Source organism: Danio aesculapii, chromosome 25, assembly GCF_903798145.1.
Source record: "Danio aesculapii chromosome 25, fDanAes4.1, whole genome shotgun sequence".
Classification (NCBI taxonomy): domain Eukaryota; kingdom Metazoa; phylum Chordata; class Actinopteri; order Cypriniformes; family Danionidae; genus Danio; species Danio aesculapii.
This window is the reverse complement of record NC_079459.1, coordinates 28,641,109-28,663,919: the sequence shown is the minus strand read 5'-3', so window position 1 is coordinate 28,663,919 and position 22,811 is coordinate 28,641,109. Positions and strand designations below refer to the sequence as shown.

The window sequence follows — 22,811 nt, the reverse complement described above, 5'->3', positions numbered from 1 at the left end:
TAAAACCTCAAATGAATATCCTACAATTGTTAAAAAGTGGTTCTGTGTTGACCAATTTCATGCTATTCATAGTGATTTGTAAACTGGACTGTGTAACCTCTTTAGGATTACTGTGATGGAAACCCCAGTCCCTCTTTCCGCCTTGTCACCGAGAACATCCCCTGTGCAACTGCCAGCTCCATTTGCTCCAAGTCTATAAATCTTTTCTTTGGGGTGAGATCATTTCATTGCCTATTCAGCACATGTATATGACTACAATTTACAATATACAACCTATATTATAACACTGACTATTCCAAATTCCACAGAAATATGAGATGATTTTATCCGAGGATGATGGAGTGAAAGTTGTTGAAGGCAATGGCACAGAATACAAATATCAAATCAATTATGGAGGCATATATGTTGTCATAGAGATCGAAGGTCTTCTGAACCTAATCTGGGATGAGAAAACAAGTGTGATGATCCAGCTCCATCCCAAATTAAAGGTATGCATTCCTTAAAAGTACACCTTTATGTAATCTTTATTCTTCTACTCATCTAAACATCCGTGTGATCTCTATTGCAGGGCAAGGTGTGTGGACTGTGTGGAAACTTTGATGGCAATGCAAACAATGACTTCATGAAGCACAATGGAGAAGTGGTGACAGATCCAGAGGAATTTGGCAATAGCTGGAAGGTGGATTCAAATTGTCCAGATGTGACAAATGTGATGCATCCTTGTGAAGCACATCCACATAGGAATTCCTGGGCTATCAAGCAATGCAGAATCATCACAAGCCCTGTCTTTACAGATTGTCATTCACTTGTAAGTAACATAAATATTTTGCAACTAGTGAAAGAAAAGAAACTACTTTTTGACATTCTTGTCTTTACATTTATCTTTTAACTCTAAATGATGGATCTTAGCCATGGTCAGTGGTAACATGTTCTATGTCTGATTTTGCTGTTTCTAGGTGGACTCTGCCCCATATTATGATGCCTGTGTTCGGGACACCTGCGCATGTGACAGCGGAGGTGACTGCGATTGTCTCTGTACTGCAGTGGGAGCTTACGCCGCTGAATGCCGTAAAAGAGGAGCTTGTGTTGCATGGCGAACACCAGACTTTTGCCGTAAGTCCAAAACTTTCTAATATATACTTGCCTAAATAGCTACACTGCAGCTATTGATCTTGGCTCAGAAATGTATTTATTGAACTAATGTACATAAGTTATGTTATGTTATTACTTGTTATTACTATAATAATCTGTAAGTATTAAATATATATATTAGTGCTGAGCCGTTATCGGCGTTAATGGCTGCGTTAACGTGAGACTCTTATCGCGCGATAAAAAAAATATCACTGTTAATCTATTCTCAAAGTTGGGTTGGGAGCTGGGTCTATTCTACGCAAGCTATGATGACTTTCACTTTGATATTTTAGCGCGATAATTTGACTTTAGCTGCAGTTCGGCAGTTTCACTTTAACTCATGAATATTTCATTCATGCCGTCGTGACAAACTGGGGTATTAGACGCAAATAAAGAGCAAGGACTGGTGAGAGTGTTATGGAATGTAATAACGCTCGCCAAACGTAAAGAAAAAAAACTTACGCATTTCGCAGTGTGTGTGTTTGTGTGTACGTGTTTGTGTGTGCGTGTTTTGTGTGTGTGTGTTTTGTATGCGGTCCTTTACTGACAGCCGCCTGTGTGGATCTTGTCGGAAAATATGGCGAAAAGTCCTACATGACGGCAATAGTTTGATTGCAGTGTTTACTTCAGTAATGCCACTAATATATGCATACTCCACATGTCTTAATTCCATTTCTGTTTAGTTCAGTTATGACTTTAGTCGCATTAAGGTAATCAAAAATCTCTGTTTACATGGTAGACTCTTAATCAGAGTATTGTTTTAATCATATTAAAATCGTATTAAAGTATTGTTGCCCATGTAAACATACTCAATGTTTGACACACTGGCTAGCTGTGAACTTGGCATTGAGAAGCAGCATTTTCTGTATTTACGTACATCAAAAGCAAGTATGAAATCGCTGTTTGGAGCTTATGTAGGCCTACAGTTCAAACTTCATGTTTAACTGAATAAACAGTTAGTAAACACAAGTACATCTTATTGAACATAATTTATTTTCATCACCAATTATCATAGTAGAGCAGTTTCTCAAGCAGTTTGAGATGCATTTTGTAAATAGGAGATGAGCCCCTGGTCTAATGCGCCACCTGGCTCGAGAAAGGCTCCTGGCTCAAAGATTTATTATTTGGGTAGCACACATATTCTGAATGCCTTCGGCAGAATTAAAAAGAGCCATTTTAATCTAGATTAATTTCTAAATTAATCTAGATTAAAAAAAATTAATCTATGCCCACCTATAATATATATATATATATATATATATATATATATATATATAGACACACACTTAGACGCTTAATTGACTTTATGCACGAACTCTGCTGACGTGTTTCCGGTAGATTATAAGTCAGTTGCTCTGCTTCCGCATAGCGCATTTTACAGTGAAATCTTATAGCGGCGAAACCTAAACGCATTCGAAGCATGGCAAAGGAGGGAGATTTACACTTAAATTAATGAGGGTCCTGTGCCAGTGGATGCCCAGCATCTGGAACATCATTATTGTTCAGTTCCACAACCCACACCAGATGATTAATGCACCTGATCAGGCTGACAGTCTCCGTGAAGAGGTGGAGTGACTGAAAGGAGACTGCTTTGATGCTGCTTTTGGTGTTATACGTCTCTAAAGGTATGATTAAAAATGATGTACTAGAATTTGTATGTTATATTAAATATTACGTTTTTAACCATAATATAGTAAATTGTACTATACTGTATATATTGTAGTACTTAAAGGGACTAAGCTTAAAAGAAAACGAATGAATATTGTAGTATTTACAACGTTCTGTTAATAAATGCAGCAACATACTGTAGTATTAACTATCATGAACTTCAATAAATTGCAGTATAGTTAATATATATATATATATATATACACAGACTAAACATTCTAGTGTCATGTAATACGCAAATAACAAACTGAAACAAATGTGTTAAGCACAAGTGTTTATATGCTAAACCTAATACATTTCTTTCTGTTTTATACATCTACTTGCATTAAATCTGATTTAGGTTCACAACTTGCATCCTACATCCAGAGTAACGTGTTCAGAGTAAGCGCAACTGTGAGGGAGACACCGTCCATGGCATGGCTGAGGGTCCACACTGAGCATCTCATGAAGCAACACAGGATGGACATTTATCATCTCTTTCTATTACAGAGAGCACCGACCAGATTTATACAATGACTTGTCTTCTGCCCATTAGTAAAGATTAAAGAGTACACACACTGTACATAATTTATATGTTGTTGCCTGCACTGCATGAATATAAAATTGTCAATATAATAAACATAAATTTTCAACATAATCATTTAAACATATATTACAGAACAATTTGAGTAAACAATTGCTCTGCACTAATGTAAATATAAATAACTTTAGATACTTGCACTACAGGTGTAAATAAGCAGGGTGCATAGATAAATATGCAATGCATACCTCCATCAAATGCACTGCCTCTGTCTTTTGACAAAAAAATCAAACAAGCAACTACCGTCAGAACCCAGGTGATGCTCAAGCACAGGTTGTATTTAATTACATTTAATGTTAGCCTTTCAAAAAAGATAAGAATTATGCAAAATGCATTTGTTTCAAGTCACAACAATGTAATGAATGGGATACCACCTCCAACTCATTTTCTACAAGTAAAACCCTGAAATATGTAAATATAAATAACTAGACATTTGCGCTGCAGTAATGTAAAAACATAACTTTAGACATTTGCACTGCAGTATAAATATAAATAGTTTGACACAATGTTAAACATTTCCCTTACAGCAATGTGTAAAAATACAACATTAAACATTTGTTAAATAAGAAGTTGTGTGAGTGTTTTGTTCAAATCTGTAATCGTTTTGACAGGTAAAAGTAATGGTCAGCTTCTTCTGAAACATTTTAATGTCTTTGTAGATGAGCTGGATCATCGTGTCATCCTGAGAATAAATAACCTCCCACTCAAATGCAGCTTCTCTGACTCCATCATCGACCTGAAACACGTCATGCTGATCTCTCCTATCACTCCATCCTTACAGGAAACCTGGAAACTATAACCTATAGTTAATAACTCATACTAGTTCATACTTATGGATATTAAGGACACAATGTACACATATGTAAATAGATAAATATACAGATGGATAGAAATGATACAGGTAATTAAAATATAACATAAAAATTGATATGAACTGTGAGAAACAGACTCGGCTAGCGTTTTATTGCTATTCGTGTATATAGCATGATAATACTCACCCTCAAAAGGATGAATGTAACTCGAAATGAAATTTGAACTTCTTCTCTTCTTTGCTGCTTGGTGTGACAGCTCTCTGTCTCACAATTCGATTAATGTCCTTCACGATAAGCCGAGGAAGCTCTTAGAAACAGCGAGTGTAATCTATCTTCCTCACCTGCGCCATCCGCTTAAAGCGAGCGCCATGCTGCACCTGAAGTTGTCCTGCGGACTTAACGCAAACGCGGAAGAGATCGTGCATAGAGTCAATTAACCCTATATTGTGTTGGTTTTTTTGCAGCTTTATTTTGTGACTACTACAATGCTCCAGGAGAATGTCAGTGGCACTATAAAACCTGTGGATCAACCTGCATGAAAACCTGCAGAAACCCCTTAGGAGCCTGCTCTGATCAAATTCCTCCCCTTGAAGGTGAGAATTTAGAAAGTGAATGTCTCTCAATAGTTGCTTTTAAAGATAATAAGATGTGGATAAACACTGTTCAAAGGGTCAAGACATATTTTTAAATTAAATGTTTCAATTTTTTAGGTTGTTTTCTTCAGTGCCCTTCTGAGAGACCATATCTCCGAGAGGAGACCATGAAGTGTGTCACAGAGGAAGGATGTAAAGACTGTTTCTATGATGGCAAGGTATATCCACGTGGATCAGTCATTTACAACACCACAGATGGGAGTGGTGCATGTTTGTCCGCTACATGTGATTACAATGGAGAAATAATCAGAGTGATAAAAACTGATTGCATAATCACAACAACACCTTTCACTTTTACAACAACACCATCTACAACTGTTACAATAACATCAACGGAAACACCATCCACAATCACATCCACAGTTACACCAACCACTGGAACTTCGACACCAACTTCTACAGAAACACCAATCACAACAACATCCATTACTTCACCAACGACTGAAACATCGACACCAACTTCTACAGAAACACCACCCACAACAACATCCACTACTTCACCAACTACTGAAACATCAACACCTACTTCAACAGAGACACCATCCACAATCACATCCACTGTTACACCAACTACTGAAACATCGACACCTACATCAACAGAAATAGTACCTACACCTAGTACAACTACTGCTACAACAACACCTACCAGTACAACTCCAATCTGTGTCCGTAGATGTGAATGGTCAGATTGGATTGATAGCAACACACCCAATACAGAGCCAGAAGGATTTGAGACTGAATCCATCCAATTATTATGGAACTCAAGGAGGATAACTTGTCTGAGTCCTGAAGAGGTTGAATGTAGGGCAGTGAATTATCCCCAAAAGACGCTGCAAGAGTTGGGACAAACAGTTTATTGCAATACATCATTTGGACTGTCATGTTCTAATGAAGACAATGCAGAGGGCTTGCCACCAATTTGTTATAATTATGAAATACGTGTACACTGTTGTGAAGACAACTGTATTTCAACTACAACCCCTAGTACACCATCTACATCAACAGAAACGCCATCCACAACCGCATCCACTACTTCACCAACTACTGAAACATCAACCCCTACTTCAACAGAAACACCATCCACAATCACATCAACTGTTACACCAACTACTGGAACGTCGACACCAACTTCTACAGAAACACCAATCACAACAACATCCATTACTTCACCAACAACTGAAACATCGACACCAACTTCTACAGAAACACCACCCACAACAGCATCCACTACTTCACCAACTACTGAAACATCAACACCTACTTCAACAGAGACACCATCCACAATCACATCCACTGTTACACCAACTACTGAAACATTGACACCTACATCAACAGAAATAGTACCTACACCTAGTACAACTACTGCTACAACAACACCTACCAGTACAACTCCAATCTGTGTCCGTAGATGTGAATGGTCAGATTGGATTGATAGCAACACACCCAATACAGAGCCAGAAGGATTTGAGACTGAATCCATCCAATTATTATGGAACTCAAGGAGGATAACTTGTCTGAGTCCTGAAGAGGTTGAATGTAGGGCAGTGAATTATCCCCAAAAGACGCTGCAAGAGTTGGGACAAACAGTTTATTGCAATACATCATTTGGACTGTCATGTTCTAATGAAGACAATGCAGAGGGCTTGCCACCAATTTGTTATAATTATGAAATACGTGTACACTGTTGTGAAGACAACTGTATTTCAACTACAACCCCTAGTACACCATCTACATCAACAGAAACGCCATCCACAACCGCATCCACTACTTCACCAACTACTGAAACATCAACCCCTACTTCAACAGAAACACCATCCACAATCACATCAACTGTTACACCAACTACTGGAACGTCGACACCAACTTCTACAGAAACACCAATCACAACAACATCCATTACTTCACCAACAACTGAAACATCGACACCAACTTCAACAGAAACACCACCCACAACAGCATCCACTACTTCACCAACTACTGAAACATCAACACCTACTTCAACAGAGACACCATCCACAATCACATCCACTGTTACACCAACTACTGAAACATTGACACCTACATCAACAGAAATAGTGCCTACACCTAGTACAACTACTGCTACAACAACACCTACCAGTACAACAACTTCAATCTGTGTCCGCAGATGTGAATGGTCAGATTGGATTGATAGCAACACACCCAATACAGAGCCAGAAGGATCTGAGAATGAATCCATCCAATTATTATGGAACTCAAGGAGGATAACTTGTCAGAGTCCTGAAGAGGTTGAATGTAGGGCAGTGAATTATCCCCAAAAGACGCTGCAAGAGTTGGGACAAACAGTTTATTGCAATACATCATTTGGACTGTCATGTTCTAATGAAGACAATGCAGAGGGCTTGCCACCAATTTGTTATAATTATGAAATACGTGTACATTGTTGTGAAGACAACTGTATTTCAACTACAACCCCTAGTACACCATCTACATCAACAGAAACGCCATCCACAACCGCATCCACTACTTCACCAACTACTGAAACATCAACCCCTACTTCAACAGAAACACCATCCACTATCACATCAACTGTTACACCAACTACTGGAACGTCGACACCAACTTCTTCAGAAACACCAATCACAACAACATCCATTACTTCACCAACAACTGAAACATCGACACCAACTTCAACAGAAACACCACCCACAACAGCATCCACTACTTCACCAACTACTGAAACATCAACACCTACTTCAACAGAGACACCATCCACAATCACATCCACTGTTACACCAACTACTGAAACATTGACACCTACATCAACAGAAACAGTACCTACACCTAGTACAACTACTGCTACAACAACACCTACCAGTACAACAACTTCAATCTGTGTCCGCAGATGTGAATGGTCAGATTGGATTGATAGCAACACACCCAATACAGAGCCAGAAGGATCTGAGAATGAATCCATCCAATTATTATGGAACTCAAGGAGGATAACTTGTCAGAGTCCTGAAGAGGTTGAATGTAGGGCAGTGAATTATCCCCAAAAGACGCTGCAAGAGTTGGGACAAACAGTTTATTGCAATACATCATTTGGACTGTCATGTTCTAATGAAGACAATGCAGAGGGCTTGCCACCAATTTGTTATAATTATGAAATACGTGTACATTGTTGTGAAGACAACTGTATTTCAACTACAACCCCTAGTACACCATCTACATCAACAGAAACGCCATCCACAACCGCATCCACTACTTCACCAACTACTGAAACATCAACCCCTACTTCAACAGAAACACCATCCACAATCACATCAACTGTTACACCAACTACTGGAACGTCGACACCAACTTCTACAGAAACACCAATCACAACAACATCCATTACTTCACCAACAACTGAAACATCGACACCAACTTCAACAGAAACACCACCCACAACAGCATCCACTACTTCACCAACTACTGAAACATCAACACCTACTTCAACAGAGACACCATCCACAATCACATCCACTGTTACACCAACTACTGAAACATTGACACCTACATCAACAGAAATAGTACCTACACCTAGTACAACTACTGCTACAACAACACCTACCAGTACAACTTCAATCTGTGTCCGCAGATGTGAATGGTCAGATTGGATTGATAGCAACACACCCAATACAGAGCCAGAAGGATCTGAGAATGAATCCATCCAATTATTATGGAACTCAAAGAGGATAACTTGTCAGAGTCCTGAAGAGGTTGAATGTAGGGCAGTGAATTATCCCCAAAAGACGCTGCAAGAGTTGGGACAAACAGTTTATTGCAATACATCATTTGGACTGTCATGTTCTAATGAAGACAATGCAGAGGGCTTGCCACCAATTTGTTATAATTATGAAATACGTGTACACTGTTGTGAAGACAACTGTATTTCAACTACAACCCCTAGTACACCATCTACATCAACAGAAACGCCATCCACAACCGCATCCACTACTTCACCAACTACTGAAACATCAACCCCTACTTCAACAGAAACACCATCCACAATCACATCAACTGTTACACCAACTACTGGAACATCGACACCAACTTCTACAGAAACACCAATCACAACAACATCCATTACTTCACCAACAACTGAAACATCGACACCAACTTCTACAGAAACACCACCCACAACAGCATCCACTACTTCACCAACTACTGAAACATCAACACCTACTTCAACAGAGACACCATCCACAATCACATCCACTGTTACACCAACTACTGAAACATTGACACCTACATCAACAGAAATAGTTCCTACACCTAGTACAACTACTGCTACAACAACACCTACCAGTACAACAACTTCAATCTGTGTCCGCAGATGTGAATGGTCAGATTGGATTGATAGCAACACACCCAATACAGAGCCAGAAGGATCTGAGAATGAATCCATCCAATTATTATGGAACTCAAGGAGGATAACTTGTCAGAGTCCTGAAGAGGTTGAATGTAGGGCAGTGAATTATCCCCAAAAGACGCTGCAAGAGTTGGGACAAACAGTTTATTGCAATACATCATTTGGACTGTCATGTTCTAATGAAGACAATGCAGAGGGCTTGCCACCAATTTGTTATAATTATGAAATACGTGTACACTGTTGTGAAGACAACTGTATTTCAACTACAACCCCTAGTACACCATCTACATCAACAGAAACGCCATCCACAACCGCATCCACTACTTCACCAACTACTGAAACATCGACACCAACTTCAACAGAAACACCATCCACAATCACATCAACTGTTACACCAACTACTGGAACGTTGACACCAACTTCTACAGAAACACCAATCACAACAACATCCATTACTTCACCAACAACTGAAACATCGACACCAACTTCAACAGAAACACCACCCACAACAGCATCCACTACTTCACCAACTACTGAAACATCAACACCTACTTCAACAGAAACACCACCCACAACAGCATCCACTACTTCACCAACTACTGAAACATCAACACCTACTTCAACAGAGACACCATCCACAATCACATCCACTGTTACACCAACTACTGAAACATTGACACCTACATCAACAGAAATAGTACCTACACCTAGTACAACTACTGCTACAACAACACCTACCAGTACAACAACTTCAATCTGTGTCCGCAGATGTGAATGGTCAGATTGGATTGATAGCAACACACCCAATACAGAGCCAGAAGGATCTGAGAATGAATCCATCCAATTATTATGGAACTCAAAGAGGATAACTTGTCAGAGTCCTGAAGAGGTTGAATGTAGGGCAGTGAATTATCCCCAAAAGACGCTGCAAGAGTTGGGACAAACAGTTTATTGCAATACATCATTTGGACTGTCATGTTCTAATGAAGACAATGCAGAGGGCTTGCCACCAATTTGTTATAATTATGAAATACGTGTACATTGTTGTGAAGACAACTGTATTTCAACTACAACCCCTGGTACACCATCTACATCAACAGAAACGCCATCCACAACCGCATCCACTACTTCACCAACTACTGAAACATCAACCCCTACTTCAACAGAAACACCATCCACAATCACATCAACTGTTACACCAACTACTGGAACATCGACACCAACTTCTACAGTAACACCAATCACAACAACATCCATTACTTCACCAACAACTGAAACATTGACACCAACTTCTACAGAAACACCACCCACAACAGCATCCACTACTTCACCAACTACTGAAACATCAACACCTACTTCAACAGAGACACCATCCACAATCACATCCACTGTTACACCAACTACTGAAACATTGACACCTACATCAACAGAAATAGTACCTACACCTAGTACAACTACTGCTACAACAACACCTACCAGTACAACAACTTCAATCTGTGTCCGCAGATGTGAATGGTCAGATTGGATTGATAGCAACACACCCAATACAGAGCCAGAAGGATCTGAGAATGAATCCATCCAATTATTATGGAACTCAAGGAGGATAACTTGTCAGAGTCCTGAAGAGGTTGAATGTAGGGCAGTGAATTATCCCCAAAAGACGCTGCAAGAGTTGGGACAAACAGTTTATTGCAATACATCATTTGGACTGTCATGTTCTAATGAAGACAATGCAGAGGGCTTGCCACCAATTTGTTATAATTATGAAATACGTGTACACTGTTGTGAAGACAACTGTATTTCAACTACAACCCCTAGTACACCATCTACATCAACAGAAACGCCATCCACAACCGCATCCACTACTTCACCAACTACTGAAACATCAACCCCTACTTCAACAGAAACACCATCCACAATCACATCAACTGTTACACCAACTACTGGAACATCGACACCAACTTCTACAGAAACACCAATCACAACAACATCCATTACTTCACCAACAACTGAAACATCGACACCAACTTCAACAGAAACACCACCCACAACAGCATCTTCTACTTCACCAACTACTGAAACATCAACACCTACTTCAACAGAGACACCATCCACAATCACATCCACTGTTACACCAACTACTGAAACATCAACACCTACATCAACAGAAACACCATCCACAACCGCATCCACTACTTCACCAACTACTGAAACATCAACACCCACTTCAACAGAAACACCATCTACAATCACATTTACTACTACACCAGCTACTGGGACATCAATGCCTACGCCAACAGAAACACCATCTACAACTGTTACAATAACAACTATATCAACAGAAACTCCATCTACAACAGAACCAGTAACATATATACCAACAGAAACTCCATCTACAACAGTTCCATTAACACCTTTATCAACAGAATCTCCAACTACAACTGTTACAGTAACAACTATATCAACAGAAACTCCATCTACAACTGTTACAGTAACAACTACATCAACAGAAACTCCATCTACAACAGTTCCAGTAACATCTATACCAACAGAAACTCCATCTACCACAGTTCCAGTAACAACTATACCAACAGAAACTCCATCTACAACTGTTACGGTAACAACTATATCAACAGAAACTCCATCTACAACAGTTCCAGTAACATCTATACCAACAGAAGCTCCATCTACAACAGTTCCAGTAACAACTATACCAACAGAAACTCCATCTACAACTGTTACGGTAACAACTATATCAACAGAAACTCCATCTACAACAGTTCCAGTAACATCTATACCAACAGAAACTCCATCTACAACAGTTCCAGTAACAACTATACCAACAGAAACTCCATCTACAACTGTTACGGTAACAACTATATCAACAGAAACTCCATCTACAACAGTTCCAGTAACATCTATACCAACAGAAACTCCATCTACAACAGTTCCAGTAACAACTATACCAACAGAAACTCCATCTACAACAGTTCCAGTAACATCTATAACAACAGAAACTCCATCTACAACAGTTCCAGTAACATCTATACCAACAGAAACTCCATCTACAACAGTTCCAGTAACAACTATACCAACAGAATCTCCATCTACAATTGTTACAGCAACACCCAAATCAACAAAAACACCATCTACAATTTTTACAGTAACTTCCATATCAACAGAAACACCATCTATAACTACTGGATCATCAACAACTATGTCAACAGAAACGCCATCTACATCTAGCAAATCTACAACAACATCCACATCAACAAAGCCTGTTACTACTACAACAAAGTTTACTGTGCATACAGGGCCAGTTCGCACCACTCCAAATCCAGAGCACCAATCAACTCAATGTAACTGCACATATTTAAATGCAATATTCTTACCAGGTGAGCAATCCTTCAGTGATTACAATTCAATTTAGTTTTTCAACTTTAATCCTTGCATATGTGTACATTACTTAACTCTGCATTACATTCAACTTTCACTTATGTAAAAAAATTCTCCCTTCTCGTTTAACTCGCTTGCACATACTTTTTATTCTAATTATAGGGTCTTCAATCTACAATAAAACAGATAAAGCAGGTTGGTGCTTTTCCGCTTACTGCAACTCCTCGTGCAGTATTATCATACAAGCTCAGCCATGTGCAACAACAACACCACCAACAACAACACCAACAACGACAGCAAAACCGAACAAAAATGATTGCACACAGGTCCAAAGAAAGGTAATTTATTCAGGATGATTTGCATTGGGCATTTTTAAGCAATGGCAAAGACACATATGTTTTGTCAACACTTGATCCCCCAACACTATCTCTTCCTATTCTATTTTATTTAATTGTATTCTGTTTAATAATTAAATGTAAGTGTAAACATGCAGAAAAAAGGACAACATCAGAACTCAACGTCAGGCTGATGTCAATATCCAATGTCCAACCTAAAATCAACCAAATATCAACATCTAATGATGTTACACCTTCATGTTGTGTAGACGTTACCACTATGACGTCTATCAGACGTTGGATTTTGATTGCCATACCTGACGAATAAATGTCAGTTTTTGATGTCACTATGATTTAAGATGTTGGTTCGACGTTGGATTTTGGTCACTTTCCAACACAACCTAAACTTAACCATATATCAACGTCATTTGAAATCATTATTGGTGATCAAAATAACGTTGTCCTTAGACACTGGCTAGACATTGAATTTTCAAACCTAATATTAACGTCTTATGACATTGTGTGCCTGCTGGGCAATAACTAAATGCACTACAGAACGTTACAAATTATATGTAAACTCATCAGATTTTTATAGTGTAATACTCGGTACTCACTACTCTTGGGTACTTTTAAAAGAGCTACTTTTACTAATGCTTTGAGTAATATTTACAACAGATACTTTTACTCTACTTACACTACATTTTTAGGCAAGTAATGGTACTTTTACTTAAGTATGATTTTTCAGTACTCTTTCCACCACTGTTATATAGTAGGAAAAATAATGCACAGTATACAAAAAAATTATTATAACCTGCCTTTCAAATTCACCTTTCCTTCACCTGATGTGTCATTCAGAAGCAAAAGAAACCAAACTGTTAAACATATGTTTAACAAAACTGTTTAACAAACTGTTAACAGAACAGAACAGAACAACAGAACAGAACAAAACAAACAGAAACCAAACTGTTTAACAAACTGTTAAACATTGTGGAATGCCCCATTTTTAATGTTATCAGACAACAATTTTTATGAAGACGACTTGACTTGAATTAAATATTTTTAAATCCTAAAATTGTAAAAAAAAAAAATTAATCAAAAATAAATCTTAAAAAACTGTTTTAGATTTTTATCTTGTATATTATTATTATTATTATTATTATTATTTATGTATTTTACCTTGTGTATTATTTATTGCTGTTGGTGACTTTTAATTGTTAGAATTTTTTATAATTATAGAAAAGTGGTATTTATAAAATGTGGTAAACTTGATCTGTTTTTTTTACCATGACATAGCCAAAGAAGCTGAAATGGAAATAAACTCAAAATTCTCTCTCTCTTTCATCCAGAATATGGAGTCCTGGATTGAAAACTGCAAAAACAACACGTGTATAAATGGCAAGGTAACCTCGGTGGCTCTACAGTGTGACAAATCTGACAAGGTCATACCTACGTGTACCAATGGAATTAAAGCTAAGAAGGTGTCTTATAACAACGGCTGCTGCTCTAGATATGAATGCGAATGTGAGTTTAAATCATGCTTATTTACATTTCCTTTATCTTAAATATTTATGAGTAAATGTTAAATAACATGCCCTATTCCTTGGTTTTACAGGTAAATGCAGTGGTTGGGGTGACCCACATTACCAAACGTTTGATGGAACATACTATGATTTCCAAGGAAATTGCACTTACGTCTTGTTCAAAGAAATCGTCCCAAGATACAACATCAGTGCCTATGTTAAAAACTACTTCTGTGATCTTAAAAATAATCTTGCCTGCCCAGAGTATGTGATTGTGAACTACAAATCATATAGTATCAAGCTGACAAGCAACACCAAAGAGATTGAGGTAAGTCTGCACAACATTCTTTAAAGCATTTCACATCCCATCATGACAAAATGACAGTGCACTAGAGCATCATTTTGAAAAGACCCCGTTTCCCACAGGTCTATGTTAATGATGAATTGAAACAACTAACTTATGTCAATAACAACTTCTTCATCACCACCTCTGGCATTGGAGTCATTTTGAACATCACTGAAATCAATGTTGACATTACTGTGAATCATCAAGGCTTTGTGATCAATCTCCCATTCTCCTTCTTCAATGGTAATACAGAGGGGCAGTGTGGTGAGTACAGATCAGAGCTAATGTCTATGAGATGTGCACGAAGCGAAGTGAAGTTTCACAAACTAGTTTCAAGAGAAGCAAGTGATATGATAGATCACGGCTGGTCTCTCATCTGTAATCATAGATGAGATTAAAAAATTCCAAACTTACTATAAATAGCATGACTAGCATTACTCCTTTCGTTTTTTGAAGAATTCCCCCCCCCATCCACCCCATCTCCCCCTTTCCTCCTTTACCAGGGGGAGCTTTCGAGAACTACCTGATCTTGTACCCCCTTACATGCTCATTGACCAGGCGGGAGCCCTGGGTTCAATTATCTCCAAGCTCAGGGTTCTCTCCTGGGACAGCATGCCAAACCTGCATCAAATTAATATGATTTTTTTTACCTCTTTGTATACTCAAATTTCATAAATACATTTATTTTGCAATGCACCTTTACTTCCTCTCTACACCCAGTTTAAGCCAAATCAAATGTCTGTTTTTCAGGTGTCTGCGACAACAACCGTGCAAATGACTGCAGACGTCCTGATGGACAAATCGACCAATCGTGTGCGAACATGGCACAGCTTTGGATGGTTCCCCCAGGATGCCAGCCTCCTAAACCTATACCTAAGCCTACACCTCCTCCAGTTATCTGCAACCCCAGTATTTGTGAATACATCAAGGGCGAGTAAGGAAATGCCACACTTTCATGATACTGGGAAATTATGCAATATTATTGCTGAGTACTGCAATAACAAAATACCTAGCAATAATCATCCGTCTTTCGGATGAGATGTTAAACCAAGGTCCTGACTCTCAGTGATCATTACAATCTCATGACACTTCTCGTAAAGAGTAGGGGTGTAACCTCTGTGTCCTGGCCAAATTCACTCCATTAGCCCTTATCCATCATGGCCTCCCAATCATCCTCATCCACCGAATTGGCTCTATCACTGTCTCATCACTCTCCCTATAGCTAGTGTGTGGTGAGCGCACTGGTGCCATTGTCCTGTGGCTGCCGTCACATCAACCAAATGTATGCTGCACACTGGTGGTGGTGTGGAGAGACCCCACCCTCCCATGATTGTAAAGTGCTTTGGGTGTATGGCCATACACGATAAAAGCTCTATATAAATACACACATTACATACTGAAATATTATGCAATATTATATAATAATATATCTTGCAATAATATTTTTCGCTAGAGAAAGAATATATTTATTAGCGATTTTAAAAATAATCTATTTAACAATCAAACTAAAATAAGCAGGTAATAGATATTTTTCTGATTTATTTAAAGCTAATTTGGCCAACAAAAAGGCTCTTAGTTTAAAAACATTTTGACATTTAAACATTATGAATGACTGAAAAGTGTCTCCCCTTTAAAAATTAACACCACCTAAAAATGCACATTTTTAGAATTTACTTACCCTCAAGCTGTTTCAAAACTGTACTAAATAAGGGGAAATAGGGAAATCTTACCATTTTTTAACATCAAAATGAGTTAAAGGAATTTTTTTCAATGTTCTATTTGTTTCTTCACAGCATGTTTAAGGACTGCCATGATCATATTCCTTATGAAAGTTATTATGAGTCATGCAAATTTGATGTGTGCCGCATGGGAAACCGCTCTATTGGTTGTACCAGTCTTGAGGCGTATGCTGCATTATGTGGAAAAGAGGGCATCTGTGTGGACTGGAGAACCTCAGATGACCTCAAGCGAACATGTGGTAAGCAAAATGAATACATTATAAACAAAAATGCTGGGTTGTTGTAAACTATCATTAGGTCAAATCTCCTACTGTAGCACTAAATTCTCTGAGCACAAACAAGTTACTTTGTATAACTAGCACTTCTTGTGTGTATTGCCTCTTCTTGTTGAACCACGGAATACCTCCTCAATTGTAAGTCACTCTGGACAAAAGCCTTGGCTAAATGACTAAATGTAAATACAAATGTAAACCATGGACAAACTCAACAGTTGGGTTAAATAGTGTAATTTTAACCCAACATTGGGTTTGTCCATATTTGACCAAATGTTGGGTTACAACTAAACAGAATTTTCTACAGTGTATCCTTAACCTTTTAAAACTAGACTTTACATTTTGGAATTTTCCAAAATATGTAATGGTTATTGGTTTCCCTAACAGCACACAAATGCCCCAGTCACAAAGTCTACAATGCATGTGGACCTAAAGTTGAAAAAACCTGCAGTACCAGGTAATCTTGCTCTACAGTAGTCAACAAAACAACAGTCCTTAATAAACATAATTCACTGTGCTTCTGATCACTAGGTACAATGACTTGTTTGTGGAGAAAGACTGTCAAGGCGAAAGCTGTCATCAAACATATATGGAAGGTTGTTTCTGTCCTGATAACACCTATCTAGTTAGTTCAACAACAGATTACTGTACGGCTTACTGCGGTAAGACATGCAGCTATATTTACTTTCATATAGAAAATAATGCATCTTCCTGTCATCCTGTGGCTGATTTTGTTTTGATTCTTTCCTTGTAGACTGCATCGGCCCTGATGGATTACCTCGAGAGGTACTTCTAGAATAGACAAACAAAGAAAAATATATCAATAGGGTGCAAAACAATTCATCTTGCATTTTTACATAATCCTCACATTCTGCTGCCGTTCCTCTTGCAGCCTGGAGACACATGGACCATGGACTGTTACACATACACCTGTTCCAATGAGACCTTTGGGATCACCAAAGAATTAGTTGGGTGTCCGACTATAGTGCCCTGTGGACCCGAACACAAACTAATCATTGACAACTGCTGTCCAACCTGCGGTGAGAGAAATATTACCAGCAAGAAACATTTATTAAAAAATAATTCTCTACTAATACATCCTACAATATCACACAGTCTCTCTGCAAGTGTATTGACAAATGGGAACAATCTATGCATAAATGCATCAGAAAAGCACTTTGAGAAACTTTTAAAGACGCTATACCAGGGGTGCCCAAACTTTTTCTTATGAAGGGCCAAAAAACAAACATAACTGAGGGCTTTGGGCCGAAGTTAAATATAATAAACTGTATTACTGTAAACGGTACTATTATTTTAATTTATTAACTGTATTAAAGTTGCCATGGGTAATTTTCCTTTTTTTAATAATAATATTTAAGTATAAATAGAAAGCTTTACGTTAATCATATTAGGCTAACTAATGCATTATACATTTTTTTAATTAACATATTTCAATGAAAACAAACAATTCAATTAACACAATGAACATTTAAATAAAATCTGATTCATTCACAACATTTAATTACAGTGTATCCGTGAAGTCTTAAAATGTCTTACATCTCAAAAGGTACATTTTAGGCCTTAAAAAGTCTTAAATCTACTGAAATGTTTTGTTGTAGGTCTTACTTCTTTTTTTAACAGGTCTTAATTTTCCTTTGTTTATGTATAGCTACCCAATCTGGCCATTGACACCCATACAATCACCAACAATCCATCTCAATAAAACTTTTAACTATTTATTAACTCACGGTAACATTTGCTTAAAAGATCTCCATTTATTTACTGCTGAGGATACTGACCTGACATATATTTTTTATTAATAATTTATCATTATTGTAGACTGAAGTAATTAACAGCTATGTTTTGTTCTGTTCTTGGTAAGGGTTATAGGGTTTGTGAATGGATATATTTGAAAATTGTAAAAAAAATATTCAAACAAAATTATTATTATTGTATTATTAAATGTATTAAATTGTATTTGTTTTTTTGATAGGACAACTGAAAATCTTTTCTAACTGGGATATTCGGGATAAAAAATCCTTAGCATTTGTAAAATAATATTTATAATGGTCTTAAAAAGTCTTAAATTTTATTTGGTGAAACCTGCAGAAACCCTGAATTAAAACATTTATTTCAAGCTTGCTTTTATTGTAGCTCAACAATAAACAAACAAACAAACAAAAGATTACATTAAATTATAAATGACAATCTCTACTGAAAGCACTCCCCCGACCCTTCCCTTAATTTTTCCTGTGTTCTCTAATGGGATATCAGGCCAAATCAAAGGTTATCATGGGTGAACTTTGGCCTGCGGGCCCTAGTTTTTGCATCTCTGCACTATATAAAATAAATGTATTATCATTATTTATTTATTATTATTATTATTATTATTAATGTTGTTATTAAAAATGGCATGTTTCACATTCATGTTTCACGTTTGTTTTTCACTCATTTAGTGTGTGATCTCGAGGTCTGTCTCCACAAGAAATGTGATGTGGGATTCGAGTTAGCTGAACATACAAATGAAGGCAGTTGCTGTCCACTCTGTGGTAAGTCTCAAACTGAATCATTAAACATTATGTATATTTTTGCCGTCCTGGAAATGCTGATGTCCATTTTGTGATGAATTCCTGATAGGTAGTGCTCTTTTTAGTCCATGCTTTAACATTATACCACAGTAATCAATAGGAAAATTTAAAAAATAAAAACATTTCTAATTATGTTAGAAACATAGCAATAATGATTGGCAATTTACTAGAACTTCTATGTTAAGCTGCTTTGACACAATATTTGTAAAATTGTAAAAGCGCACATTGCAAAAGTGCTATAGAAATAAAGATGATTTGAATTGAATTGAATTAAATCGAATCGAATTGAATTAATGGCAAAAAGCAATAGTGTAATTATATTTATTATGGCTTACTATATGCAAGGCAAGTTTATTTATATAGCACATTTCAGACACAATGGTAATTCAATGTGCTTTACATAAACAAGAGGATTAAAATCACATAATAAGTATAGGGGAAAAACAACAAAGAATGAAATTAATGAAAAAAAAAAGAATATTATTAAATCAATAAAAATATTAAAACAGGTTTAAAAGGAATAAATAAGAAGGTCAAAGATATCTGAAACAACAGAACTAAAATATTTTGGTTTCTTGGTTTTAAGAAGTTACTCTGAAAAGTTAGTTTTAAATGATTTTTGTTGAAAATAAATAATTGTGTACATAAAAACCTGCCATACAAAGAACCCTTGACAATGTACTTAATGTCAGAAATGACTTTTTAAAAATAACAACGAAAGAAGTTAAATATCATGTATATTATTAACGTAATTTTTTTTATTCCTTTAATGCACAGTGCCGAAAGACGTCTGTGTGTACAACAACACCGAGTATCAGGTGAGCCTCTAGATTCATTCATTCATTTTCTTTTCAGCTTAGTCCCTTTATTAATCAGGGGTCGCCACAGCGGAATGAACTTATCCATATGTTTTACGCAGCGAATTCCCTTCCAAACTCAACCCAACACTGGGAAACATACATACACACTCATTCACACACATACACTACGGCCAATTTTAGCTTATTCAATTTGCATGTCTTTGGACTGTGGGGGAAACCGGAGCACCCGGAGGAACCCCACACGAACACGGAGAGAACATGCAAACTCCATACAGAAATGCCAACTGACCCTGCTGGGGCTTGAACCAGCGACCTTCTTGCTGTGAGGCGATCGTGCTATCAACTGTGTCACCGTGACGCCCCTCTAGATTAATTTGTTCAAAATATTAATAATGAATTTTGGGAATTTCATATGCAACAATAGGAAAGGCACTAGAATTCTATAACCATTCCACACTTTATTAACCAGTAATCTCTGTTCTTCTTTATAGCCTGGATCTACAATCCACCCAGACCCTTGTGTCGAATGTAACTGTGACTTAGAGAAAGACCCAGAGACACAACTACACACCGTCTCCTGTGTTTCTAAAATCTGTGAACCTTGCCCTGAGGTAACATTTACATCTTTACATCGTTGATTTGAAAAGAACATTAACATATAAACTCTGAGCATGTTTTTTTCTGTTTTAAGGGCTTTGAGCTCGTGGAACAAAAAGGCGAGTGTTGTGGAACATGCAAGCCAAATGCCTGTATTTATGTGTCGGATAACATCACACATATTCTCAGTGTACGTAATCTTGCATTTTCCTTTACTTTTTCAGACAAATATTCTGCTCTTCCATTCTCATGCAGTCTGTCTTTTCTTTGTTGTAGGAGGGAGAGAGTTACAATTATAAATGTGAAAGTGTGACCTGTCAACAAGTCAATGGGACGTACATAATAGAGAAGACCATTCCAACCTGTCCCGAAATCAATCCAGATCAATGTGTGCCTGTGAGTTTTTAAAATTTACACATTTTAGGCTGTTTCTGCAAAGGCTAATTCTGACAGCCTTTGCACAATACTTTGTTGATGCACCTTTGGCACAAAAGCCAAGACTTACAGCCTAAAGTCTTTTTGAATATGATGCCACAAGCTTGGCACACCGGTCTTTGGGAATATTTGCCCATTCCTCTTTGCAGTACCTCTCAAGCTCTATCAGGTTGGATGGGAAGCAACGGTGTATAGCCATTTTCAGATCTCTCCAGAGATGTTCAATAGGATTTAACTGGGCTCTGGCTGGGCCACTCAAGGACATTCACCGAGTTGTTGTGAAGCCACTCCATTGATATTTTGGCAGTGTGCTTTGGGTCATTGTCCTGCTGGAAGATGAACCGTCACCCAGTCTGAGATCAAGAGCACTCTGAAACAGGTTTTCATTCAGGATGTCTCTGTACAACTTTCCCTCTATCCTGACTAGTCTTCCAGTTCCTGCTGCTGAAAAACATCCCCACAGCATGATGCTGCCACCACCATGCTTCACTGTAGGGATGGTATTAGCCTGGTGATGAACGGTGCCTGGTTTTCTCCAAACGTGACGCCTGGCATTCACTCCAAAGAGTTAAATTTTAGTCTCACCAGACGAAAGAATTTTGTTTCTTATGCTCTGAGAGTCCTTCAGATGCCTTTTGGCAAATTCCAGGTGGGGAGTGGCTGATTGGTGCCTGATTGGTGGATTGCTGCACAGATGGTTGTCCTTCTGTAAGTTTCTCCTCTCTCCACAGAAGAATGCTGGAGCTCAGACAGAGTGACCATTGTGTTGTTGATCACCTCCCTGACTAAGGCCCTTCTCCCCCGATCACTCAGATTAGATGGCCGGCCAGTTCTAGGAAGAGTCCTGGTGGTTCAAAACATCTTCCACTTACGGATGATGGAGGCCACTGTGCTCATTGGAGCATCAGAAATTTTGCTGTTACCTTCCCCAGGCTTGTGCCTCGAGACAATCCTGTCTCGGAGGTCTACAGACAGTTCCCTTGTCTTCATGCTTGGTTTGTGCTTTGACATGCACTATCAACCCTGGGACCTTATATAGACAGGTGTATGCCTTTTCAAATCATGTCCAATCAACTGAATTGACCTCAGATGAACTCCAATTAAGCTGCTGAAACATCTCTAGACTGATCAGTGGAAACAGAATGTACCTGAGCTCAATTTAGAGCTTCACGGCAAAGGCTGTGAATACTTATGTACATGTGATTTTTCAGCTTTTTTATTTTTAATAAATTTGCAACAATTTAAAAAAATATTTTTTCACATCGTCATTATGGGGTATTGTGTGTAGAATTTTGAGGAAATCAATGAATTTAATCCATTTTGGAATAAGACTGTAACATAAAAAATTTAGAAAAAGTGAAGCGCTGTGAATACTTTCCGGATGCACTGTAAACAATGATCAGCAAACTTACCTCTTTGATTCAGGAAAACAAATGTTATTGGTTTACACCAAAGGTGCCATGTGACAAACAAGAATGAACCTCAGTGGTTACTGCACATTAAGCAAGCATGATTGAGCAACCAG

At 37.8% G+C, this 22,811-nt stretch overlaps 1 protein-coding gene across 1 annotated transcript in view; it reads left to right on the top strand.

The window, feature by feature from the left end:
• Positions 1-22,811, top strand: part of muc5.1 (mucin 5.1, oligomeric mucus/gel-forming) — a 42,521-nt gene that overhangs the window by 16,173 nt on the left and 3,537 nt on the right. The window contains exons 23-43 of the mRNA XM_056451699.1: positions 106-213; positions 309-488; positions 569-808; positions 957-1,113; positions 4,656-4,784; positions 4,902-12,632; positions 12,796-12,971; positions 14,315-14,489; positions 14,581-14,816; positions 14,915-15,098; positions 15,585-15,768; positions 16,628-16,812; positions 17,233-17,302; positions 17,377-17,507; positions 17,600-17,631; positions 17,738-17,885; positions 19,302-19,394; positions 20,211-20,251; positions 20,746-20,865; positions 20,946-21,041; positions 21,128-21,247. Coding sequence (XP_056307674.1) covers positions 106-213; positions 309-488; positions 569-808; positions 957-1,113; positions 4,656-4,784; positions 4,902-12,632; positions 12,796-12,971; positions 14,315-14,489; positions 14,581-14,816; positions 14,915-15,098; positions 15,585-15,768; positions 16,628-16,812; positions 17,233-17,302; positions 17,377-17,507; positions 17,600-17,631; positions 17,738-17,885; positions 19,302-19,394; positions 20,211-20,251; positions 20,746-20,865; positions 20,946-21,041; positions 21,128-21,247 — 10,536 coding nt within the window. The remainder of the gene's footprint in view (positions 1-105; positions 214-308; positions 489-568; positions 809-956; positions 1,114-4,655; positions 4,785-4,901; positions 12,633-12,795; positions 12,972-14,314; positions 14,490-14,580; positions 14,817-14,914; positions 15,099-15,584; positions 15,769-16,627; positions 16,813-17,232; positions 17,303-17,376; positions 17,508-17,599; positions 17,632-17,737; positions 17,886-19,301; positions 19,395-20,210; positions 20,252-20,745; positions 20,866-20,945; positions 21,042-21,127; positions 21,248-22,811) is intronic.